Source organism: Diplotaxodon limnothrissa, linkage group LG13 (assembly GCF_057381915.1).
Source record: "Diplotaxodon limnothrissa isolate DT_005_m linkage group LG13, D_limnothrissa_male_GT1.1, whole genome shotgun sequence".
Taxonomy (NCBI): Eukaryota; Metazoa; Chordata; class Actinopteri; order Cichliformes; family Cichlidae; genus Diplotaxodon; species Diplotaxodon limnothrissa.
The window spans coordinates 15,930,481-15,957,949 of record NC_140608.1 but is presented as its reverse complement, the minus strand read 5'-3'; the positions used below and the strand labels follow the sequence as shown (position 1 = coordinate 15,957,949).

General features: G+C 39.4%; 1 protein-coding gene across 2 annotated transcripts in view; it reads left to right on the top strand.

The window, feature by feature from the left end:
* The window catches only part of eys (EGF-like photoreceptor maintenance factor), a 166,182-nt gene that overhangs the window by 116,072 nt on the left and 22,641 nt on the right, over positions 1–27,469 (top strand). For both annotated transcript variants that reach the window (XM_085368758.1, XM_085368757.1), the window contains 3 exons: positions 5,073–5,223; positions 14,628–14,736; positions 19,773–19,996. In XM_085368758.1, coding sequence (XP_085224884.1) covers positions 5,073–5,223; positions 14,628–14,736; positions 19,773–19,996 — 484 coding nt within the window. The remainder of the gene's footprint in view (positions 1–5,072; positions 5,224–14,627; positions 14,737–19,772; positions 19,997–27,469) is intronic.

Genomic DNA, 27,469 nt, shown 5'->3' with positions numbered 1-27,469 from the left:
ACATAGTCATAATTTTAGGTTAGTTGGTTCAATTAAATCCGCCTGCTCACTGTTCTCAGTAATATTTACAGTATCTCACTGGCACAGAAAGCAGACTGCGAGCCTTGTCACGAAAAGAGATGGATGTTCAGAAAGCATAAATAGTGGGCACGGTGCCTTTTATCTAGAAATACTTCCTGGCATATAGCACCCATCTCTTTCACATCAGTGAATAGGAACTGAAAAGAAAACTCGAGAGATCAAACAGACAAAGTTAATCAGAAGAAAACCAAAAGACGTGCATTGAGATGCGAAGACTCTCCGCGCCAGACCTGCTCCTTATTCTCTGCTCCCCCTTTTCTTTACACCTCTCCCTGAAGCAAACTCGCGAGTCTCCCCCTGGACTTCAATTGTCAGCTGGAGAAGAAAAAATAGAGGAGGTGGGGTGAGCAAGAGAGAGGGGGAGGGGGAGAGCGAGAGAGAGAGAGAGAGAAAACAGGTGACAGCGACTGGCAGAAGGACGAACGCTCTGTTAAGTTCAGCACAGAGTAACAGGGCCATGGGGACTGTAGGAAACAATATCCTTACAGAAGAAAAATAGCAAAATAAAAGATGCTGCAACATTGACATCTAGAGAAAATAATATCTGGCAGCGAATGAGTTATAGAGCTAAGCAGAAATTGATTTGAGAGGAGATGAGAGAGGCTTATTTTTGCAGTAGGAAGTAAGAAGTGTAAGGCTTCCTTTGTTAGTCCATTCATAAACATTTGACAGCCCACTGTGTTTTTGAAAAAATAAAAAAAAAGGATATTATTCAGTATTTTAATACACAATATCTTAGTCTTTTGTACTGTCTTCTTCCACTCACTCCCAACTGGTAGATGACAGATGACTCCCCCTCCCTGAGCCTGGTTTCCTTCTATTAAAAGGGAGTTTTTCCTTCCCACAGTCACCAAAGTGCTTGCTCACAGTCATCTGATTCTTGTGGTTTTATCTGTATTATTGTAGGGTCTTAAACTCACAATATAAAGCTCATTGAGGTAACTGTTGTTGTGATTCGGTGTTATATAAATAAAATAAATGGTCATTCCATGTTGCCCTTTTAATGTAATTTTTGCCCTTTGTTCGTTTTTTTTGCTTTGTTTGCTTTGTTAAAGAATATTTTACTGGTTAGTTAGTTTTACATTTCTTTGGCAGAATGCAGCATGTTTATGACAGCAGCAGGTTAAATTCAGACTTAAACATTTCAGTCTCCTTCAGTATTTAAAGTGACTCACTGGCTGCTGCCCTGTTCCAACCAGCACCGCCCACTGCTTGCTTTAAAATTATAATTGTTTTTTAAACCCTTCTGAAGGTGATTTTAAAAAAAACTGCAGCATCCCTTGTTTCTCACCTCATGTAAGTTTTTCACAGCAAATATATGCACTGCTATTAACAGGCCCCGGGTGTCCGAATATTTTTGCACCATACCATAATGTTTGAGTCATATTTCCTTTCCACTTTCAAGCTTTTCCTCTCAGCGCAAGCTTTTTTTTTAATAATGCCTTGTGACTTTACCACAAGCAAAAAGCGTCAAAAGCAATTGTTTGCTAGAGGAAAGTCAAGTACTGTGTATCTCAAATTATTATCTCATTTCATGCTGCTGACTAAAGATTATATTCAAAACATAACTGCATTTAACAACTCATCAGTTGCATTTTGTCTTCACGTATAAAGAGTCCGTGTTGCTCTAAAATTAAACAGGTGCTTGCATTTAAGCAAACAATACATTTTTGACTAAACAAAGGCTCTTGGAAGGATTCAGACTGGACACAGATTTATCAGCTTCTCAGACGCTTGCCAGCCCTGTAATAATTTGTGAAAAAGAGCACTTTTAATATACTGGAATCAGCTGAGCCTTTTTAGATAGATATATGGAAATCGCCAAATAGAGATGAACACCAGAATATGTGTTTTTTCTGCCCTTGACATGAAGTCTCTTGCATAAGATGTATTTTATAACAAAGCGGTTTGGTACTGTTGCAGGCACGATCCAGAGTTAACACCTTTATTGAGAACGGTATCAAAAGAAGGTTGACTTTTATGATTTGAATGACAACAAAAGGCAAGTTGGACACAATTTTTTACATCTTAAATACCGCTGAGATTTATTAAATCACTGAGAGGTGAACTGAAAAATCTGATTACATGTTACACTGCGGTATTCTACTGCCGAACTGTGGATTATGACTTTTGACTGGATGTTAATTTGTCACATTCTGCCCACCAAAAGCATTATTAGTCACTGACCCAGTCTCCAAACTTCCCAGATTCTGATGCTATAAAGCATCCACAGCATGAGCCGGATCCACGGAGGATCCATGCCACGACCACAGGACATTTTAGGAAAGCTGTAACAATGAATACTGTGTCTCTGGATGAAATCATGTGCTGGCAGCATGATCATACAGAAGAGCAGACGACCAAGAAAGGAAGATTACTGAACAAGTGAATGAGAGTAATTTTATCTCTTCGAGCAGGATGCAAACTAATTAAATGCTCCAGACAAATGAAGCCATTTAAAAGCCTCTTATTCTACTATGAATGATGCCTTGCTACCTATAGTGTCCCTACTGCTATTTTTTCTTGGGCTAAGAGTCCTACCCTTCTGCAGAACAAAGATCAGAAAATTATAGGAGTGAGATATTTATTCCTGTGTGTCATTCTGCAACAGTGGCTTGTATTATGGCACTGCACTGTTAAATGCATCCCTGTTGTTTCCTAAGACAAAGAATGGTCGGCTTAAAGAATACATTTATCTGAGTGTAGCATATTAAGCTAAGCATTGCCTCCTGTGGACAAAGAGATGGGGATTTTCTTGATGCCCTTCTTGCCCTGGAGGAATTGTTCTGAGCTTTCACATGAGTTGCCATATACCCTTAAAACAACAAGCTCTGCTTTTGTTCAATTTTTCTCCGGTGTCCAAATCCTCCACTCATTTCATTACTTCAAGAGAGATGCCACAGGAATGTCTCTGCCCACACACCTCTGTCCTGGTCCTAGCCTAGCAAAGAGTTTTGACGCAGTTACCATTGTCATTGTGAAATGAAATAGGCCAACCCTGATTGTGTTGAGTCTACTCAGTAGTTCCCTCTGGGTGTGTGGTCCCCTGTCGCCCTCTGTAATTCAGCTGAAATGTGCCCTATAAGCCCTGTTGGAAACAAAGAAATATTTTAGGTCCCTCTAATTGGGCACTATTGCTGTTCAGTCCTCTGACTTGCAGGAATGTCTTCCCTGACAGTGGGCAAGTTTGGTCTCTGTCTCCCTGCTGCATTTTATGTTGCTCCCCTTTTGCTCCTGTGTTCTTAGACAGTTGAAGACCTCGATAGTGTGTGTGGGGGAGAATTTCATGCTGCTGCTGGCTGTCGCTCCCACAATGCACTGTCTCACTTGCAAGACACTCAAAATCTCCCATTGAGATATAATGTGCTGGAGTTAAGTGACATACTGTAGAGGTCATATTCCTGTTTTGCAATCAAGACCACAAAGGTTGGGGAAAAGTCGCACCAGCTGCCATTTCCCAGAGGCTTTTCCAGCAGGAGCAAAATGTAGATTTACCATCAGTCCTCCAGTCGCAAGATTGTTCTGCTTAAATTTAAAAAAAAAAATGTTTTGGATCTTGAGAGCCCAAGCTGTGATAAAAGTACCTGGTAATCATTCTCCTGGTAGGCAGGCAGAATGAGACCTACTAGAGTGATCCATGGGGAAGATACTTATATCCTGAGGATACCCTCTTGCTTGCTACCTCTTACCTCTCCTCCCTGCAATAAACCTACTGAAAACTTGTGTGTTTATGTGCACATGAGTGGATCTTTATCTTTTGAAGCAGAAAACTCACTGCTTTCTGCTAACCATACCATGGCATAATGGTAATAAAAAAACATTTTACTGTTATCCTAGTAGCTCTGAATAGTGTGGTTCCTGTGTGGCACACACACAGGGATGATTCAGCTCATATTGATGCAGTCTTGGTATGTTATAATATGAATCATTACTCATAAGTGAACAGCGCTTTATGTTCGATGCCAAGTCTCAGATAGCTTCATATAGCTCAGACTGTGAAAGGAGCAGTTTGATTTAAGGAGGTCTGTCAGACAGTGAGGACCAAAGTTTCAGTTTCCACCAGTGGTATAAGGGACAAGGAGCCCTGTACTTACTTCCTTGTAGGTCTTTACTAACACGGTGTCTGCAGCAGTGGGCAGAGAAGATTTATCTCGAATCAGTCTCCTCTCTCTTCTCTTCTCTTTTCAACAATTTCCCCCTTGTAGGTGGGAGTATCCAGTGGAAAGTTTCGATCTCTCAGCGAGAATTGATTATTATTCACTATACTTTTTCAATTGAGCTCTCCATGACCTTTGAGTAGATTTCTATCTATTTCTTTCATATTTTCTTGTTACTTTTAACTCGGCTAAGACTGAATGATTTGTATGCCATTTGGTCCATCCTAATTTAATCCTTCAACAAAAAAAAAACAGTGCGAGTGCTTGCAATGCCTTTTAAGCCTTACACTTTAGATTTTATCAGGTCTAAGTCAGTTTATTCTTAGCTGTTTTGTTGAGGGAATGATTGCCCAGTTTGTGCATTTATTGTAGAACTCACAGCAATGTGAACTAGGTCTTTGTAAGCTTCAAGGAGGCATGTATTTTGACTGTGTAATGGCATTTGTTGGCAGATAGCAATCTTCCCTCAGGTGTCAGGTAGTGGTCCTGTATATTACCTCTGTTTTTGTATTTGTATTTGTATTGCATCTTTATTTTTAACACATTAAAATGCATCACACAGCAGAGATTAAAGATCATTTTGAAAAATTAGCATACAATGTGAGGAAAGCATATGGAAGAAGCCCTGTGCAGCTACCGTAGTTACTCAACTGAACATGTTCAAATCAGATCATCTTCTATTTTCAGATTTTAAAGTCACACACAAAGGGGCCTCATTTTATACACTCAGTATCTTTGATAAGTTTGAAATCATGTAACGAATATTGTACTGATACAATACAGCAATATGCAAAAAGAGGCTATTTACTAATTGTGATTTTCTTACCTTTCCAGCTCAGGAGCAGAACTTTGGGGATCAGTTCCTTCATGTTTTCCTTCAAGATGGAAGCCCTGTTGCTAAACTTGGTTGTGGTGGCAGTCATATTTTGCATGCAGCTGTAAATCAGAACATCAATAACAACAGATGGACGTCAGTCACCATCAGGTAACGATATGGTGCTTCTACTTTGCTGTCATTCACCTAGAATTCAACTGCCAGGGAAGAACGTTTTTTGTAACATGTGTCAAGCAGGCCTAGAACGATTGAAGGTACAGTCAGTCATTTTTTGAAGTTATTTAATAGAAAAAAGAAAACTGTACTCATAGGTTCCAACAAACTGATGCATTCTCATAAAAGCTATTATAAATCTATTAAAAATACTGTTGTGGGAGGATCAAAGAGGATCAAAATGTGTTCATCATGCTTGTGTATTCCCAATATTGTCGCAATAATTTGTTATCAACATTCATTGTCTGTACAGCTGACAAGAGCTGAGTAAACAACAACTAGTTGTAAGCTAACATTATGCCCGCTAATGTTAGGCTCAGTTGTCCTTAAAATCGCACTTTCCCATTACAGTCTTTCAAGCAACAGACTCCAACAAAGTTACATCCACCCATAACGGACTCCTTTCACAAAATGTTACAGACTTTTCTAGCGTAAAAGAAGGTGGACACTTCTCAGTCAGCATTGCCAGCTGAGGTAAACAGTAGGTTGATGGCCTTCCACAGACTGGGAAAAGCTCAGGAGCAAATCGGGATCTGGAACAGTCAATAGTAGAAACAATCTAAATCTTCTTTAAATGAATGTTTTTGATCTCTGTTTGTTGGCTAAAATGTGTTTTACATACTGTAACTGTACATTTGTGAACTAAAATAATGAATAGTAATATGTAAATTGTTTACATCTTATCGGCATTATTTTTTACCTATCAACAGTTTTAAAACTCCACTAGCATACACAAATTGCATAAAAACAATAGCAAAATATCCATCTTACTAGTAACTAAATTTAGCTCCTTTTTTATGTCCTTTAGTAATACTGCTTATGAAAAGGCATAAGCAACAAATATAACTACTCTTTAGATTTATCATGGGAAAACATCTCACTTTCAAACATTTGGCAGTAGACTCGTTACCAGACCTGATTCATATATATTTTGACTTATTGCTTGTTCCTTTCAAATAGTTCTGATCAGCCATCCTTCCCCCTGCACTGCTGATCTTGTGTCTCTGTACTGCACACAAAGGCTTAGAGGCTTCATCACTGTGGGGCAGAGTAAGCCAGCAGGAGAAATGAGAGAGTGCCTGCTGCTGAGCTCTGCTTCTATTTGCTCTTGATCGGCAATTTTATTCATATGCAAATGAGCCCATGACATCATCAAGTCATGTTTGAGCACAGAGTACCTACTTTCCTTGGGTGATAGTTGGCAACACTGAATACAGATGCCTTGCTGTTGTCAGCATGTATGCAGTGCAGTGCTGTGGTTGTATTTAACTGTAAATACTGTAATCCAGACTCCAATGACCGGTGAAAAAATTGAAATTGCCTGAAGGCACTGTAACACAGTCTCATCTCCATATTTTTTTTCCCAATCTTTCCCTCTTGCATGACTCTTAAATGCTCTTTTTTTTCTATCTTGCTGTCATCTCGGGTTGTGTGGTGCCACTGCACCTAACATCGGAAAGGGAAAACATTTACCTGTTTTTATACAAATACAGTTACACCCCTTTGACTTTCTCATGTTATACCCATAAATGTCTGTCTGTTGCACCACACAGCAGCGTTGCTACAAAGCCTATTCAACATTACCCGACCAAGCTTCAGTACTATAGTATGAAAACATTGACACTCATTTTTCATAAGCTTTATTTCTGGTGACATAACTGCTGCACGGGGTACGACGTCGCAGATGCAAAAATGCTTGTTTGTTTTTTACTTAAATTGTTTTCCCTACATTATGATCACATATAATTAAGCAAAAATCCAACTTAAAACCATGATAAAGAGTGTTAATGTTTCTTTACCTCGCCCTATTTGAAATCCTCTTAGCTATGAAGGAACACTGTTTAGCAGTCGTGCACCACTTCGTCTTGCTAATCATCCTCAACAAAGGGATAAAAGACATTATGAATATTTAATCAAGAATTTAGAAGCCAGTCCTGACAGTAAACATAATTGAATGAATCACATTTTCCTTTTGTTGGTCTTCAAAAGGAAAATGTGATTCATTTCGCTGAAACATTCAGGACTGTTTAAATTGGCTGCCACATACATGAAATATAAAGTCCATACCTTTCTCTCCAGTGAGCTTCCATTGAATTATGAACACTTTGGCTGTGTAGAAACACTGAGTTTGGTTTCGGGAAAATGGATTATAATAACTTATATTATATTTATTCAGACACGCTATCAATAGCTATGCAGATTTTCTAAATGTAATGGTGTTACGGTGCATTGTGTTTTCACAAAACCGTGTGTAACGCAAAGGCAGATTGATAACAGCTGTGAAGCATGCAAAACATTTCCACAAGGCAGCAACTTTGTATTATATTTTCCCTCTCCAGAAATGTTTAATTGTATTATTTCACTTAAAGCACAAATGGGCTGTAGCACTCCAGAGCAGACAAATGCTGGCAAGACAAAAAGCCACTGCTGAAATGCCCCTTGCTGCCAGATAAATTCACAAAGGGGAGTGTGCAGGGGGGATGCTGTGTCATTTTTCATTTGGGGAGGACATGTTTGTTGCTGGCTTGGTTTTTGATGTTGGGAAGTTTTCCTTTGGGGATGTTTAAGGCAATACTGCTGCGATTAAATTTGAGAGTGGCAGACTCCAAACGCTCCCCTGGTCATTTGTGAGGTGTGTATGCTTTTAGCTGAATCCCGTACTACTTGCCATTCACTGTTGGAGTAATTTCCATTTACACTCAGTCAAAGATCAACAAGGATGACACACAGCATTCTGCAGCATCACATTTCTTACCTTGTCAGAGGTGAACTCGGAGTCCCTGGCAGACATGATTATTTAAATTTATGCTGCTTTTGTTGGTGCTTTTTTCTCTTCAGTCAAAGGAATGGGAGTAGTGTCTCAAGTATGATTCAGGCTTACTGAAAAATATTCTTTTTTTGTCTGACTGAGGATCCTGTGTCTAGCACCTTCTGGGTTTTGATGTTCATGTTGATGTTTTTTACTGTTGAAAATGCACCAAATTTTCAGTTTGTGTAGAAGCAGTGCATGAATACCTCGTCATCACGTCTTTTCTTACAACCTTTGTTTGAAAGGATGAAAATGTCAGCGTTCTGCTTGATCACTGAAAGCAAAGATTCTCAAAAAAACTTGCCTTTAGTCTTCTTTGGTGATGCCATAGGGTAGTATTGCAGGTTGTTTTAATTCTGTCTTGAATTGCTTTGATTTCAAAAGAAATGTACATCTGTATTTACACTTTATTAGGTACACCTTGACAATACTGGGTTGGACTCTCCTTTTCCCTTTAAAACTGTCCTAATTCGTGTCCTAATTCTTCATGGCATAGATTCAGCAAGAGGCTGGAAACAATCCTCAAGACTTTTGATCTTGGCATGAGAGCATCACACAGATGCTGCAGATGCAAATCTTTTGCTCCACCACATCACAAAGGTGCTCTGTTGGATTGAGATCTTGTGATTGTGGAGGCCATTTGAGCAAAGTGTTGTTCTTGTTCAAGAAACCAGTTTCAGATGATTTGGGCTTTTTGACATGGCACCGTGTCCTGCTGAAAGCAGCAATCAGAAGGCGTGCACTCTGTGGCCATAAAGGGATTGGCATGGTTGGTAATAATACTCAAGTAGGCTATAGCATTTAAACGATGGTACTAAGGCACCTAAAGTGTGCCCCACAAAGTACCGCCCACACATTACACCTCAATCAGCAGCCTGAGCCGCAAAAACAAGGCAGGATGGATCCAGGTTTTCATGGTTTTCATACCAAATTCAGACCAGTCATCTGAATGCTGCAGCAGAAATTGAGGCTCATCAGACCAGGCAACATTTTTCCAATTTTCTCCTTTTTAGGTTTGGTAAGTCTGTGTGAGCTGTAGCCTCAGTTTCTGTTCTTAGTTGACAGGACGGGCACCCGGTGTGGTCTTCTGCTGCTACTTCAGGTTCAAATTGATCTGCCTGCACAGATGCTCTTCTGCATATCCTGGTTGTAACGAGTGGCTATTCTGGTTACTGTTACCATCCTGTCAGCTCAGTGCAGTCTCACTTCTAGCAACAACAAGGCATTTTCACCCTGAGAACTCCCACTCACTGGATATTTTCTCTCTATCAGAACATTCTCTGTAAATCCTAGAAATGGCCGTGTGGAAAAAAATCCCAGTAGATCAGCAGTTCCTGAAATACTCAAACCAGCTCGTCTGGCACCAACAACCGTACCACATTCAAAGTCACTTAAACCACCGTTCTTCACGATTCTGATGCTCGGTTTGAACTGCAGCAGCTCGTCTTGACCCTTTCTACGTGTTTAAATGCTCGGAGTTTCTCCCACGGAATTGGATGATTTGTGATAATGAGCAATTGAACAGGTTTGCCTAATGAAGTGCTTCTCAGTGAATGTGTATTTCATAATTAGATCCCTCAAATCACTTTTCTTTTAAATTAGCACCGTATTCACATTACAGCCACATTATAGGTGGGTTGTTTTGTCCAAGCAATGTTTTTGTACACATACTCTTGAGTGTCTTTCCTCCAGCACAGAACAGAATGAGCCAAGGATCAGTCAACCAAGTCTATGACTAATGGATGAGGCCATGATGTCCAGACTTTTACTTCCTCTACAGCTCCGATAAACGAAAACAAAACACTGGTTCACGATTCTTCTAATGCAGCTCTTGCTATGCCCTTCCTGTGTGTCCTGAAATAGTATGTGCTTGCTCTGACCACAAAACACAGGACAGCAAATAACAGGAAGAGCATTAATTATTAGTTGCTGATTAAATTATTATGATTCTCTAACTGTTGCTTTTCACAATAATAAAAGAATTTAAAAAATGGCGACTTTAGTTTCTCGTTCAGTTTTTAATTCAGCGAGCATGCTATCATTTGCATCGCATATTGAACTTTAACGATTATTTAATTATTTAATCGTTAAACTTATATTTAATGGCCTGTTCAGTGATCATCGAATAGTTTTGTAGAAAAAAATGAACATGTGGGTGTGAAATGTCTCCTAGCAACAGCCGCTGGTACCAGGAAGAAAACAGACTTATGCTGTGAGAAGAAACACTGGAAAGAATTTCAAAAAAGTAACTTATTTCAGGGCATCTCAGGGAGTCGTGTCACAGGCTGGGTCTCCGACCCAGCACTCTGAGTTTTCTTTGTATTTTTTGATATGTTATTAGTTTGTGTTATTTCCTATTTTGCCTTTAGTTTAGGCAGTTATTGGTTATTGTTCCTGGGTTTTCTATGTTTTGGGGTTTGGTATTTATTCATCACGTGTTGGGTCTGTTGAGTTGTGTTGTCATGTTTAGTTGTTAGTATTTCCTGTTTTATTTTGACAATGTCATGTGTTCTTTGTTCATTGTATTTAGCTTTCTCTCCTGGTCCTGTCATTAGGTTTATGTCTGTCAGCTGTTCCCCCATGTGTCCCCACTTCCCCTGATCACCTCATGTCTGTATTTAAGCCTTTTGTTTTCTTCATGCCATTGTCGGTTCGTCTGTTTATCTCACCAGAGTTACAGTCATAGTCATAGTCTTAGCCTGTTTATTTTCCACCTCAGTCATAGTTATAGTTTTTGGTCTCAGTACCTTTAGTGTTTTGTTTCTTAGTGTTTTGCCAGCTTAGTGTTTTGTTTCTTAGTGTTTTGCCTGTTTGCTTTGGTCTCTTGGTTCATTTCCTGCCGTCATCGCAATAAAGGTTCACTTTTCTGTTAATCATTACTATTCCTCGTCATCATCTGCTTTTGGGTCCTGTTTCCGCACACATCGGCGCACCCCGCCGTGACAGTCGGGGAATCTGACTTCTTTGAATTATTGTCACAGAAACATTGGAAACTCCGCTTTCTGAGTTCGAGTCCTCTTCAGCTCCGAAACGCTGATTTACTTCACTCAGCATAATGTTTGCTGATATAGAACTAAGAGGGCATTTTAGTGCGAGTCAATCAATGGTGCATTTTGTTATACGATGTGGTTAGATCAATCTTATGATTTGCGTCTATCCTATTAATGGGTACATAACCCCTTTGCAGTTTGTGAAAGTAATTACCAAACTGCTACATTACAAGTGAACACTTCCCTGCTGGGTATTAATCCTTTGGAGAGTAATAGAGAAAAATGTATTTGGGGAAATGGCACGCCATATGTGCGCTTGTTTCAAAAGTATCTGATTTAATAAGGGCCGTTTTTGTTTTTGAAACCACGTCCTTTTTTTTTTCACAGCAAGGTATATGTATCAATTACACACTATTCAGAGTTGTATTGACAAGTCCTCCCATGAAAGATTCAGCAGCAGCCCTGCCTGCTCACTTGGAGTTTCTTTTGTGAAGCTTCACAATACCACGAGTGTTGCTGTGTGCTGTCTAATTGTATTGCTGGAGATATAATGATAGAACACAGGCTACCCAAATTAATTGAGGCTTGCCAGTCACAGCACAAATTATGCAGCAAATGCTGCAGTGCTGCTTGTGTGAAAGTAACTGCACCAGAGCCAGCCATTACAGTCAATGTAGGTGTAGTTTATGATCTGATAAAGAGCATGTTGCACTTATGGAAAAAACAACAACAAAAACAACAAACAGACCCCTTTGTATATCTTGTGCAATAGGTGCAGTGGTGTGATATGACATTTCATGATTTGTAACCATATGTAAGGTTATTTTCAGTTAAATCAGATGCAGCGCCGCGACCTGTTGTGCTAATAAGAATATCAAAGTAACAGTTGGTACTTGTCTTCTTTGTGTGTGTGTGCCAGCTACAGCTCACTGATAATAAACCCTACTGAGCATAGTCTCCATTTGCAGAACTAACAGACACTTAAATCAATCAAATGACTCACAAATGATAACTTCACAACTTACATGTTACACATTATGATTTGCTCTTTGTAAGAATCAGAAATATGGCTAGAATAACAAGGCTTTTTTGTGCCTTTTTTCCCCCAGACACTAAAAACTGTTGCAAGGGCACCGTGCAGTGCATGATGTTTTACTGCCATCTGTTGCCAATACTTTCAGATGTTTCATGCAAAAGTAATATTTTAATGATTGTCCTCCTTTATTATTAGTTGTCTGCAGGGGACTGTGAAGAGGGAATGTTCTTATTGGATTGTAGAGACAAACACCCACCTTCAGGTTTAACAAATACCTCTGTGTAAAGGTGCAGTCCTGAAAATATTTGCAAGGTCCCTTAACATTCCAGGTAATATTTCAGTGGTGATCCTCCGGAAAGTTGCTGTAATGCAGTTGCCCTTAATTAGTCACACACCAGACGCAGTCTAAATGAGGATGTTAGAGATGACAAATCACTCATGATTAGAACATTAGCCAGATGAACAAATGCATAAATGATGATTGAGTTAGGAAAATGATCACAGCCATATTGTGGTGTGGTCTGTCTTTGGAGAAATATTTATCCGTCTCTGTTTGTTTACCTCAAACTGGAACTTTGCTGCGTGGGTCCTGTGAGACCCAGAAATGAATGGTGCACAAGGGGCCCAATAAGAAATCACAGTTTCTTCCCTACATTAGAGAAAACCACTGTTTCTTTTCCTTCTTATTCATTCATATGTTTGTTTGTTTGGTTTTGGGCTTGTGTGTATGTGTGTGGCGATTATAATGTGGAGCTGTAGGTCATATTTCTAGCTATCTACACCACATAAAGTAGTTGTACTCATTTTTAAAAATATATAAATAGTCACGTTTTCCTTAAAGCAAGACTATTGTAAATTAGCTTGCTGGAATATTAAATGTGCTCATAAGAACTCATCAAGTTCGCTTACTTTGTGTGCATGCTTTCCATATCTCCCAGGGACAGTTTTTGTAGCATCAGTAGCCCGAATAAAAGCTACTGTGGTAAGCACCAAAATATTCATCAAGCGCCCTCAGCAATAGAAGTTGTAATGATGTTGTGATGTTTCATACCTCGCAAAATGGTCCATTTTTGTTGCACAAAGATAAGGATTGATATATCGCACAACTCTATCCCTTTCATTAGGATCCAAGGAACAGCGGGGCAATATCCCAATGTAAGAGAGTGAGCTCACTGGAACACACTGAGCACCACCAGGATGTTAATGGATGTCTTTTGTGGACATTAGGTTGCCTTTCACATTTGCCAATGTAAATGTGCCTTAATTTATCAGTGAGTGTGTACAAAACGGCTCTTATGATTTCCACACCTGTAATTAGTCCTACCTGAAGTTGAGTATGATTGCCGCAGGGAGGTGTCCTGGAAGGCTGTTTCAAATTAGCAGGAGGGCGATTGCTCTGATTGTTTCCATCTGGCTATTAAAGCAGACGTTTGAGGGTTGTTCCTCATCAGTCATCATCGGTACAGTCAAAAAGAATGGCTGAATAAGTTACGAAATACACACAATCGTAGTTGTGTGGCGTGTTTACAGGCTGGTGGCAAAGAAACCCACAGAACACAAAGGGCATCACGCATTGCCGTGTTTACGTGTGTGGCGGAGAGCGTGCAACCTTTTGCATAATGTTGAGCCTTTTAAAGTGGCTTCTATTGTGTACTGCCAGCATAAGGCCGGTGATGAATTGGGGAGAGGGGATCACTTGACTTTTCCAGAGCTGGAATATGACACAAGTAGACCATCTACTTAACATTACGGCTGCAACATTAATGACTACTACAATTGTATATTTCCCCAGAGAGACGCTGAGGGTCAAATGATAAAATTATCTTCCTTCTCATTAGGTTTGTAATGTATATCTAGTTTGTGCCCTCGTTTTTATCATTAATTAATCCTGAATGACATAATGAGCACTCATACCCATAATCATGTTTTTGGCCTATTGTTATCATTGTTATCAGTAGTAGCAGTGGTAGAAAATCATAGAAAATGTTATTAAAACTGGTATTTATGTCACAGATCATGTACCTGGTTATGATTGGTGATCTCACTCTGTGGTTTTTCTTTAGGCACTCCATAGGTACTGTTGCATTACTGTGTCCATTTCAATTTGGCTGAGAAACACAACTACTTACAGAAAATAAAAAGCACTGCAGCACTGAGCCAAAACCTGTTTCTGGCTTTCTTATTTAAATCCAAAACTGGGGAAAACATTGCCTGTTTTTTCTTGTCTCTCCTGGGTTTAGGGTAAGAGCTTGTGATACAAACGGACCATTACTTCAGACCCAGTGTGCCAGTGCATAAAGTGTCTTGTAAAACGATGTGTAATGTATATCTAGTAAGTTTATGGAATATTCTCCATGGTCACATTAGGAGCTTCACTGCTGTCTGCTCTGTTTGTTTCTCCATCAGAGCCTTTTCCACACTTTGTTGGCGTTATTGTGAGTATCAGACATGGCAGGGAGAGGGCTTCCTAACTTACCCCTGGTTTCTGTGTCTTCTCTTTTAACAGATACAATCTGCCTGTTGGCAAACAAGGAGGCCCGTGTATGATTGAAATAGCTGCAGATAATGGCACGGCTCAGCATCTCGAGGAGTACATCTCATACCCTGTGTCACAGGTATCCTGACTTCTCTGCACTCAAATCTACCCTTTGTACAACCATCATCTCATTTCAAACACATAATTATCTCTCAGTTATCTTATTCCTTTTACAGCACAGTTTGCCTTAAAAACATTGAAATGTTGGTACAGCAGTAATATCATCGCCCGTGGATCCCGATATTCTTCAGTAAATAATAATAATTAAAGAAATACGCATGTATTTCCATCGAGAGCCATTCCAGCATTTAAACGCTGCTCTAATAATGAATGCCACAAAGCCATCAGTGGCTTTTAGTTTTTGTAGCAGGGTTGTTTGTCAATGTCTTTGCTTATATAAAGGCTGCATTGTTATCTAAAATTTCTGAAATCTGCTAAATGTCATTGTGACAATTATGAAGTAAAACAGTATAAATGCAGCATTAATGTTAAAGAGCAACACAGGAAATATGCCCTGGCATTTATGTCATATAGACAGATGATGTTTACTGGCAATTTTTTTTCCCTGACATCCCTGCATTTTTGTCCCACAGCCCTATACATTTGGCACCCCCACAGTGCCAACAGACTCGCCACATTCAAATAAACAACTTATAGAACTCATGACAGCAGGGCCATCAGTAGATTGACTGTATGTTGTTGTGTGCTGCCAAAGCCCATTGCTTTATGAATACAAAACAGGCTTCAATTTAGAAAAAAGTGCATCTTTTACAGTATTATCTATAGATAATCACAATTGGCAAACATGTAAGCCACATCAAGCTTGTTCTATTATTAATCACAGGCTGGTCTTTTTTTTTCTGGCTCATTAATTTGATTAACAACACCTATATTTGTTATTAATTAATAATTTTGCTTTCACATTCAAATATGCAGAGAGAGTCTCAACCTTCCCACTGGCCCAACATGCCTCCCACTCCTCAGTGTGATTTATGGTCTTCTAATTTGAGATGCCAACATGTTTCTTTGTTCCTCATTCATTACACGAGCACTATCTTTGCTACAATTAGACATCACAGTGCTAAACTTTTTCTTGTATTGTCAGGTTTAAAGATGAAGTGAATGAGTGTGTTTCTAAAAATAAAAAAATACTACTTACACTTACACTTACACGCTGTGTATATTTGTGGATAAACAATACCAGTAAAAAGCTACTTGTAGTGTTTTGTATCAAATGAAGATCTTAAAAATGTCTTGGAAACAAATATGTGCTTTAGTTATTTGTGTTGTATTTGTGTTGGCTTTATCTGACACTGTCAGCCAAGAGAAGAAGTGAGTGGGCTCAAAACTAAAGCCAGCTGTAGACTTCAGAGAGAGATAGCTGCTGTCACTTTCCAGTCTAGACTGCCGAGGCTAATCAGACAGCTTAGCAGATGTTGGTGAAGCAATATTGCCATCTATTTCACTGTTAGTATATGTCAAATTAGAAGTATCTTGATTTCTCACTAAACACTGTTATCTAGTTACTCAGGGCTGTGGCAAAGTGGCAGGCTGTAGTTTTCATTTTGGATCAGTTTCTTTTTAATTAGTACAAAGACAGGATACACCCAGCTATAGAGCTACTGTGTCAGGGTTCACAGCAGGCTTGCTGCTCTACTGGTGTATGAGACCAGATTGCATTCAATGCCCAGTAGCCGGTGCCGTAGGGGTATAATTACTCATAGATAAAGGGAATGAAGGTATACATGTAGATATATACATACTAATAATATGGCAATCTTAAAATAATGTGGTGAAATGTAGTTGTTATTGCAGTACATTAAAGTGCTTAATAAGCAACATCAGTTAGTGTAGGAAAAGTAAGTTACAAGTAAGTTTCCTCAGTCTGGCTTGTTGCACTTTTCATGTTTACATTCTACACTGGTTATAGTTTTGTATTCTGTGTATATAAAGCTTTATTCTGGTTATATTTTTTATAGCTGTTGGTTTTCTCTGTCTTCTTGTTTTTGACGTTTTGTTACATGTATTTATATTTACATTTTCTTGACATTTTTGATTCATGTTAAACTAAACAGCACCACGTAGACCTAAGGGCAATGATCATTTCGCATACCCTTCACATACGTAATCATGGTTAGGCTCTAACCTGAAGGCCAGTATTTTTTTCATCAGACAAAGGAAACAATCAAACTTTTTTGAAGCGTTAAATGAACATATCTATTTTCTGGCTTTGAAATATTACCTCTACTTATTCACACTCTATCCAGTATTTACTAAGCAGAGCAAATTGGCTTTAAGCCGCAATCAGAAAAAGTGCAGATTGGAGTAGCAATTTAAGCCAGCGAGTCAAACGAACAATTGCCAAATTTCTGAAAACAAAAGCACTTAGTTGATTCCAGTAATGATCAAAAAAATTTACCAAGGGCAGTACAAATTAGCATAGGGTCACAGACATGCATGAGTAACCTGCCGTCAGCACAAATACAGTTACTTTTAATCTGACAGGCATAATATACGCATATGTTTTAAGGTGTTTGTGTACAACTTCTGATAAATACTACAAAGGGTCATTTGTAGTACCATAAGTAGTAGGATTGATGTGTGTGTGCGTGCGTGCACGTGCGCTCTCCATGGTCCTGAATTGTGGAGGGAAAAAAAGAAGAAATAACTTGAAAATTCAATCTGAAGATTTCATGTGTGTCATGAAATATTTGTTGGTGTGAGGCATGCCATGAGGCCCTGTGACATTTGTAAAAGTAAGAGTCAGATCTTGTTTGACCCCTTTAGAAGAACGAGAGGGAGAAAATGAAATGAAGGTTTGGAAGCAGTGGGCTCGCTGTGAATTCTGTTTGGAGGTTTTAGGTCTTCCTTGATTTTTTCCAGCGTGTTTTTCTTTTAATATATATAACAATGTATCTGTAGCAATCTATAAGCTGTGATAATGTCCCCCTACTGCCAATCAAAAAGAAACACATGTAGCCCTTTTGACACACCCTCTCTTTTCTTGTTATAGCAGCAACTAGTGAAACCATGCAAAGTGTTAAAAGACAGAAATATTGTTTCTTTATTAGATAATGGTGCAATTACTAAAGCATTTTAAATAATCCCCTTGCCAAATGCTGTGGTCCGAAAGGGAAACACCTTCAAATATATATTCAATAAGGCTATCCACAAATAAAACACGGCCTTGGCTTTTAAACTTTTCACTATGCATCTTGAGTAAATCCACACAGTATGTTTTTTTCCTTGCCCAAAGATGGTTCGCACTAGCCCAAAGGCATAGTTAACCTCGCCCCAAGGTTTTTGTCTGTTTTTATTGTGGCCAAGTTTTACTCATCTAAACTGGCCTTACATGTGCATAAGAAGAATATGAAACAGATTCCACACTGCCTAGCCCTGCCTTCAAATAAAATTCGAAAATGAGCACACTGCTCGTGTGAAAGCGGTGCTGTGGGTCCACTTACAAAGTCATGAATTTTACATTAGTGGGGCTTTTCAAATGGACTCTTCTCATAAACATGGTAAACATGCTTGAAGGCACCATAAAGTCATACATTATCATCAGCCCATCATCATCACACAGCTACAGTGAATCACATACAAGCACAGTTTAGCATGTTTTAAAAGCAGCCATCACGCGCTGCTTGTTTTATATGAATCCTAAGCTTTTTTAAAGATACTTTCAAGGTCCTTACAAGTGTGGCTTCATTGCACATACATTCACAGGAACCCTGTCATGCATGTCTCTTTATAGGCTTTTAAATCTGCAGCGGTTATGTCATTTAAAGCTTGTATTGAGCCAACGTCCTAAATGATAATGTGGTCTAACACTTAAGTGTCCCTTCACTGAACACCTCCACTTCAGCTGTCCAACACTTCCTCCGATGCCAGCAAGCAGTTATGACGAGTGCCAAGGATGTATACATTCTGACATGACTGATGTGATTTTGTAATGGCAGAGACGAAACTGGAAACAGTAATATTCAGTGTACTTTGAGCTCTTCATACTGTTAACATCCAGTATATTACATGACAAGGTTGCATTTTATCACTAGTGGCAAGTGGCAAATGAGCTTTTTTAATCTCGTAGTTAACATCCGGTGTCCATAATTTGACTCAGAAATGTTCACATCAACACATTTCTCTTTTATTATAGTTTGTTTTGTTTTATTACCCATAAGACCTCAGAGTAAACCACAGGAACAGTTAGAATCTTTTAGGACAGAACTTGAAATCTTCTGTAGGTTGAAGAGAAATGACAAAATGTAAAGGAAGGAAATTTATACAGTACGATGGAATAAAATATAGGCACTTTTATGCTTATGTGATGTACTCGTTTGTAGCATTTTTGCAGACACAGCTGCAGTTGTTAAGTTGACTGTTACAAAAGAATAAGTTACAGGTTCACACAATTTCTCTATATTAGCCAAATGTTACCCAATTACCGCACATCAAAGGAACCTACCAGTGTTTTTTGTTTTTTTAATGATCATTATCTCTAGATATGTGACATCCAAAGAACTGAAAAAGAAAACATTACTCGGTGCTCATATTTCTCTAAACTTACGAACGCATTAATTTTGATGGTTAGTCTCACATTAAACATGGAATACATTAAATGCCCAGAATCCTCACTTCCCTTGCACCCACTGTTTTTTTTCCACACGCCATCCACTGCCTTTAATTACCCATTAACTTCACAACTGGAGGATAAGTTTTAACATAACAGTTAAAAAAGGCACAACATTTAAAACAAACAAACAAACAAAAAACAAACATGGGGTCTAGTGTAATAATGTAACAGATAGTGTAACTGACTTATTAACAAGAATAAAAGTTAGAGTCTAGGTGATACTAATACCGCATTACACCAGAGGGTAACAGTAGCTGAGTCTGTTATCTTTCTTCTTCATCATCTCAGGATACATTAAGGTCCTAATAATGTAATAGCAGTAATAATTTCACACACACACACACACACACACACACACACTGTGTTTTCATACCTTTGTGGGGACATCTAATTGACATAATGCTTTCCCTAGCTGCTTACCATAATATATACTGCTGATCACTTATGTGTGTTAATTATTTATTTATTTATTTATTTTACAGGGGACCTTTGGACCCATATTTCTTGGGGATGTTTCATCTCGGTGGGACATGCATGACAAGAGTGAAAAAGCAGAGAAGAGATTCATTGGTTGTATCAGAGAACTTCAGGTCAACTCAAAGGAGATTTACCTGATGGGTGAGGCAGTTAGAGGGAGAAATATCAAGAACTGTGACCCTCCTGTCTGCCAGCACTTTCCTTGTCGTAATGGAGGAACTTGTATCAGGTAACGGGTCACTTTTTACCCTATTAAAGTTTACTTAATTATCTTTAAACCTGAAAGGCACAAAGAATATAGGAAATCCAACTGTCCTTCTTTATGGAGTAATAATACATTGGACTCAGTAACTTGACGTGAACTGCACCAGATTTGTATAGAAGACTGAAATTGCCAGAATCAAAAACCAAGAAAAAAAGAAAATAAATAAATCAGTATATAAATTAGAATGCCATTACATGCATAACTTGAATGTATCACATAAAATAATGTAATTGAAACCAATGTTGGTATTTATGTAAATATGGCTATTCACTAACCAATTCTTAATGCAAAACTCATCAGTTGTCAGCCTTATTATATCAGCACTGATCTAATTCCAGTGTGGGCGTACTGGAGGGTAGCTGTGCTCTATGGAACATTGGCTTGTGCCGTGCTATCAGTGCAAAAACAACAAACAAACAAACCAAAAAAAATTGTAACTTGATTTTTTGTTTTATTAAGCGAGAAAAATATTTGGCAATTTCTATGATAAACTGTCATCACACGACAGACATTTTTGTCTAGTTTTGATCTAAATTAGCAATTTCTGCTCTTTCTTGTATTCTAGCCACAATGATGCGCGTTATGAGTCATTGAAATGTCTGTAATGACGTCTGGAGCAGGCGGGTCAAGAACACTTCATAATGCTGTCTTTCTGCAGTAAACAAAAATAATTTCAATTAGCAAGCTGATTTATTTTTCTTCTTTTAATGGATGATGGCCTTCTCAGAAAGCTTGTACCAAAACACTGATTGCACTATGAACAACACAAAGAAAGGGGGTTCAGGTTTAACAAGCAACTGCTGGCTTTATTATATTGCTTTCCCTCAGCTTTTCCATGTCATGGATTCAAAAAGGTGCTGGGAACATTCCTCGGAGGTTTTGGTCCATATCTTTATGATATCATCACACAGTTGCTGCAGATTTGTTGGCAGCACATCCATGATGCCAATCTGCTATTCTGCTTCCCTAAGAATCTCTATTGAATCAAAATCTGGTGACCTTTGGGTACAGTGAACCCATTGTCATGTCCAAGAAAGCAGTTTGAGCTTTGCGACATGGCAAATTATCCTGCTTGAAGCAGCAATCAGAAGATGAGTACACTGTGGTCATAAATTGATGGGCATGGTCAGCAATAATACTCAGGTAGGCTGTAACATTTAAAAGATGTTTACCTGAGGCCCAGGTATGTCAAGAAAAAACCCTTGCCGCTATAAAAATGATGGTCTTACCAAAAATAAATTATTTATTCTCAATGATCCCAACTAAACCGCCACAAGATTGGTTCAGATCTCTAGATTCATATATGTCCAAATTCCTTTGGAAAGATAAACCCCCACGTATAAGCTTAAAAACACTACAAAAGACCAAGGATAAAGGAGGATTAGAACTACCTAACTTTCGGCACTACTTCTTAGCCAACAGGCTTCAATTTATCTCAGGATGGCTAAAACACACCCTCTTAGATGAACCTTGGCTAGATGTAGAACAGGCACTTTGCAATAATCTAGAGATCTCAGACCTACCATTTATCAGCTCAAACATCCAACGACATGAATGCTTCAAAAGCATCAACATCAGCTCTTCTCTGACAGCATGGTGGGAGTTTCTAAAAATAACGGAGTCTTCATTAATCCCATGCAAACGTACACCTATCTGGAACAACCCTGACATATTACAAAACAATAATATGATAAACTTTCCAGATTGGAGTGGTAAAGGAATCAAATATTTAGAACATATATTAGAAGGAACAGAATTTATTTCATTTGACGGACTAGTTACACAATATGGGATCAACAAGAAAAGATTTTTAGAATATCAACAAATTAAATCCATAGTAAAAAAGAAATTTAAACCAGATCAAGTTGAACTACAAACACCACCAAGTGTGGTTCAATTTCTTACTCTTAAAACCCCAAAATTACTATCCAAAATATACAGAATGCTTTCTAAAACAGATGAATCAATATCACTTCCTATTGCAAAATGGGAAGCGGATTTATCAGTTAACTTAGACCTAAACTTCTGGTCTCAGATTTGCTTAAAAACCTTTCATCTAATTAGAAATCCCAGTCTTCAATTAATTCAATACAAAATATTACATAGAGTGCACTATACAGGGCATCGGATGTTCAAGATGGGCTTTACGTCTACCAACAACTGCTCACACTGCCAAACCAATTCACCGGACAATTACATCCACGCTCTTTGGTTCTGTCCACCAGTTCAGAAGTTTTGGCGCGAGATATGTGAAGACTTATCGAAGTGTCTGAAATGTAACATTCCAACTTCCCCCTTAGTGTGTTTGTTGGGCAGCTTAGATAATGTCACTTCAGAAAAGAATATCGCCGATATGGTTTTCACTGCCCTATGCATAGCCAAGACAACAGTCCTCATGAACTGGAAAAACAAAAATAATCTTAATTCTAACCAATATAGAAATTATCTATTAGATTACATTAGTCTTGATACAGCCTCTGCCACCACATCAGATCAATTGCTCTGGGCTCCTTTGATCAGCTCCATCCCCTAGTGGGGGTGGGGGGTCATAGTTTGGTCCCGCCTTCACTGTTGTGATTGGTGTGGGGGTAGGGACAGGCTTAGGGTGTCGGGGGGTTCCCCAGGAGCATCTTCCTTGGAGGGCTCAACCCGGGGTTGCGGTCATGGCCTATTAAGGGCTCTGTTGGCTCTTAGGTGATGGTTTCCTCGTGGCTGCGTGCAGCGGGGCTAGGGGAGGGTCTGTGCTGACAGACGTGGGTTACTGACCTGGTAGCCTGGCTGCCCCTGGGTGGGTCCAGGACGGACGTGGGGTTCTGGGGGTGCTCGGTCTCTGGGCTGGGGCCCTGGCTGGGCCTTGGGGGCTTGGGTCCTGGTTGGTGTGTTGCCGGGGTTGTGGGCGGGTGGGTGTATGGGGCCCCAGCCCTGGCGCAGGGTGCCGCCAGTGCATCAAGCCACCTGGGGGGCTCTTCAGCTGGTGGGGGAGGCTGTTACATCTTGCAGGAGGTCTCCTCTCTTCAGGAACTCACTCTGCAGGAGTGGGAGATACAGGAGAGGTGGAGGAAGATCTCAGCCTGGGCGTCTATTGTTTTGTGTAGTCTGGAAGATGAGTGGATGATGGGGTGGGTGCAGTTTTCTCTGTGGTGGGGTCGGGTGGGCTGTCCCGGGCTCTGTGGGGCCAGGCGCCGCGGCTGAACCGGGCCCTGGTCCGGATGGGCCTGGGACCCCTTAAATACAAGCGCGCTCATGCTCACAGGTGTACACACGGGTGCTCACACACACAAACAACACCCTTTTTGGCTCCTACCTCAAAGCACACTGTGCGCTGTCCATCTTACGTGCTGCACAATAATGTTTAATATTTAGTATTTACTGTTATATTCCCATAGATCATCGTGATGTTGTTTATTCTATTGCTTTCTTTTTCTTCTGCTTGTTTTCTCTCTTTTCTTTCTCAACAGGTGATCCAGGTGATTGATATATGTATTTTTTGTCTGCTTATTTTGTTGGTTTTTGTTTTTGCCCTTCGTCCCTCTTCTCCGCTGTTTTTCTTTCCCTCTTTCTTTCTCCCCTTTCTTTTCCCCAGTCAAGTCTGTCCCGTATTTAGCAAGTGAAAATAAAATAAAATAAACAATAAAAGGTGAATCAAATAGACCATAACGGCAAGGCTGGGATGGTCTATTTGGTAAAGTAAATCCGTTGGGCATCTTTCTTCGCCTTTAGACAATAATTCTGATGGCAAAAGAGCCAAACGGGACAGGCAAAAACCGTCATTAAACCACCAGCAGCAGCAGCCTGAATCATTAATTCAAAGCAGGATGGATCTGATTAACATGTTTTTATGTTATATACCCCACATTTTGACCCAACCATCTAAATGTCACAACAGAAATTCAAGACTCAACTGAACAGGGAAGGTTTATCCAATTTGCGACTATCAAATTTTGATGATGCAGTGTGAAATAGCTTCAGTTTCCTCTTCTTAGCTGAGATGAGTGGCATCTTGTGTGGTTTTCTGCTGTTGTAGCCCATCTGCTTCAAGGTTTGATGTGCTTTCAGAGATGCTCTTCTGCATGCATTGGCCATAATTAGTGGGAGGATTTTTGTGTTACTGTTGCCTTCCTGTCAGCTCAAAACAGTCTGACCGTATTCCTCTGATCTCTGGCATCAACAAGGCATTTCCCCCCTGAGAACTCCCACTCACTGAATGTTTTCTTTTTTTCAGATCATCCATTCTCTGTAAACCTTAGAGATGGCCATGTGGGCAAATCCCAGTAGATTAGGACTTTCTGAAATACTCAGGCTTGCCCTGCTGGCACCAACAACCATGCCAGGTTCAAAGTCACTTAAATCACCTTTCTTCGCGATTCTGATGCTCAGTTTGAACTGCAGCAGCTCGTCTTGACCGTGTCTACGTGTTTAAATGCTCTGAGTTTCTCCCACAGTATTGGATGATTTGTGTTAATGAGCAGTTGAACAGGTTTGCCTAATGAAGTGCTTCTCAGTGAATGCATACTTCATAATTAGATCCTTTAAATCACTTTTCTTTTAAATTAGCAACATATTCACATTACATCTACATTACAGGTGGGTTGTTTTGCAAGCAATGTATTTGTACACATACTCTTGGGTGTCTTTCTCCAGCACAGTATGATATGTGAAAAGAGCAAGCCAAGGATCAGTCAACCAAGTCTATGACTTATGGATGAGGCCATGATGTCCAGACTTTTACTTCCTCTAAAGCTTCAATAAAAACACTGGACCCACAGTTCTTGTGATGCAGCTTTTGTTATGCTCTTCCTGTGTGGTAAATGTCTACATCTCTACATCATCCCAGAGTCTGTAACATTTGTTCTATTGAGAATTTCAAAATTTGAACTTATGAGTATTCTGCCTCAGGTCTCAAATCTCCTGAAATAACATGTTCTTGCTCTGAAAAGTCGATGTAAAACACAGGACAGTAAATAACAGGAAGTGCTGCTGCTTGAGTTCCTGCCATGTGATTGTTTGATTAGATATTTGCATATTTTGCATTGACAGCCAGTTGAACAGGTGCACCTCACAAATTGGCCAGTTAGTGTGTTTTGGTCTGTTTAGAGCTGTGATTTCTTCTAAGGGAAATGGATCCATTTGTCTCAGGTGTACTATTTAGCCTATTTTCTCTGAGCTTATTGTTTTGGGTTTTACGAGCCAAGATTTTAAATCTGACTTTATTGGTGTCATCAGTGCAGTCAGCTGTTTTCAGCTAAAAGGCTCTAAAATCTTATTTTCCATTGTCTGTCAAATATTACGACAAGAGGTATCAACCAGCAGGTAAACATACATTTACTGGATGACGGGAGTTATTTCTCCTGGGAAATGATGAAGTCAAATGAGAGAGAAAAGAAAAGAGATATTGGATTTTAATTCATCAGGTCATCAGAATGTGTCGCAAATGAAATACAGCGTAACATCTGCTGGATGTGTGATCTTCTGTCATCTTGAAAGGAGGCTGGAAAGATGACACATGGGTGTTGTTTACAGCTTCAAATTAAAATCTCCCTAAAAGAGTAATGTAGCCATGGCCAGTTAATTTTCGCTTTTTCGTGTCAATTTTCTCTTGTCCACTAAAGGCAATCGCTACGCCAAGTTAGTCCTGCATGCCGAGGTGAATATGCAAAGATCTGCTCTTCCTTTATCTTTATCTAGTGCAGCTCATCAGACTGCCATCAGGCCCCACTTACCAGCCATTTTGCCTGTCTTTTTAAATATGCATTAACTACACATGATGCTCTTTCACCTTAGGTAATCCAGAAAATAGTTGCTCTAAATGCCTTCTTCATTGTGTTATGACACTATCAATTAACAGATGCATTTATTCAACAGGAAATGAAAAAGGACACCATGAATATTGGAATGTGAATAGCTCCAAGAATACCAATTAAGAGCTGGTGGCATTGGCTTGTCATGTGCGAGAGACTGGGCCTTGCAATTATCTGTGTGATGAATACGCGTTATTGCAGTATCCTCTTGAACCACACAGCATGCGGAGGTCACCAGGAGTTCAGAGAGCTCTGGTCTATGTGGTAGTTGCCCTGAATTGCACTACTGCAACATAATAAGATGAATAAGGACTTTTATCAGAAGTTCAGTTGGGGTGATTTTTACCACTGCCTGCTTTTAATGTGGCTCCTGTTCATTTAGGCAAGTAGAAATATCAATATTAAACCCAAGAGGATAATGGCTTGTGGCTGCTGTGTGATACATACACATTAACCAGCCAGGCAATCAGCACCTGAAAACTGTGTCCTTTTTATCTTCAGTGCCAGCCCTGCGATGGTTGATATCTGTGTCGTTTATAAATCTCGGCTGCAGGTCACACAGGCAGATGTTATTAGACCGAGTGTCAATGCAGTTTATTTTCAAGACATATACACGCATATAATCCTATTTTCAAAAAGGTTAGAAGACAGTGTAAATATAAGCAGAATGCATGGATTTGCAAGTCATTTTAATACTTTGCTTTATTGATAACAGCATAAGAAAAACATTCTGTTTATATTTCAGCTGTTACTTGCCGATATTATACAGACTTCTACCACACAATTGTGTCAATGGCTTCCAGCTTTGCATTCAGAGACTTCTTTAGATTCCGTGATTTATTTAATGATATTATGCACCTTGCATAATTAAATAGCCACATTAATTGTGCACACAAACAATATTCTTAAATTGTTGAACTGTTCGCCCACACTGTGTTTTACAGCACCCTGAACCCATCTCCATAGTTACTTCTGAAAGCCTCTCTGCGATCCTCTTTTTATACCCATTTATTGTTTAATTGGAGGAAAATGCGCAGACCTGATTTCATACAGTTAGATAATAAGTCAAAAGGCATCATGATGATTAGATAGTTTTTTAAATAAGTGTCTTGTCCCTGGATACTCTTCTCCCTGACTGTGAGTGTCCTGCTGGGGTGCTGATGCTGATGGCATCCCAGTATGCCTCTCTCTGTGCGTGCGCTGAACCTTTTGAGTGAGCAGTTGGCAGCGCCTGAGGGTGTCTGTGGTTAGGCTGCGAGCATTAGGAACCGATGTTTACTCTCCCCAGCGAGGTCCTATTTTGTCTTTTTGTGCTTATATCTAGGCCTTGTTTGTCGCATAAGCAAAATTTGATTTCAAGGACTTTGGAAAGTAATACGGCAAATAATTTTCTTTATAAAATAACAGCTTTTATACTGCTTTTTTAACCATAACACAGGATTGTATCCCTCTGTCTTTGTCTAATTTAAAATTTCCACAATGATCTCAAACAAGTAAGTGGGGCAGATAGCATGACAGGAAAAAAAATAAAAAAAAATCAAGTTAGGGGGCAAAGAATTTTTTTCTCAGCCCTTTAAGCTTATTATCCAACATGTCAAGCTACTTCTTTAAGTCCATCTATCAAGCCGGTAAAGTACAG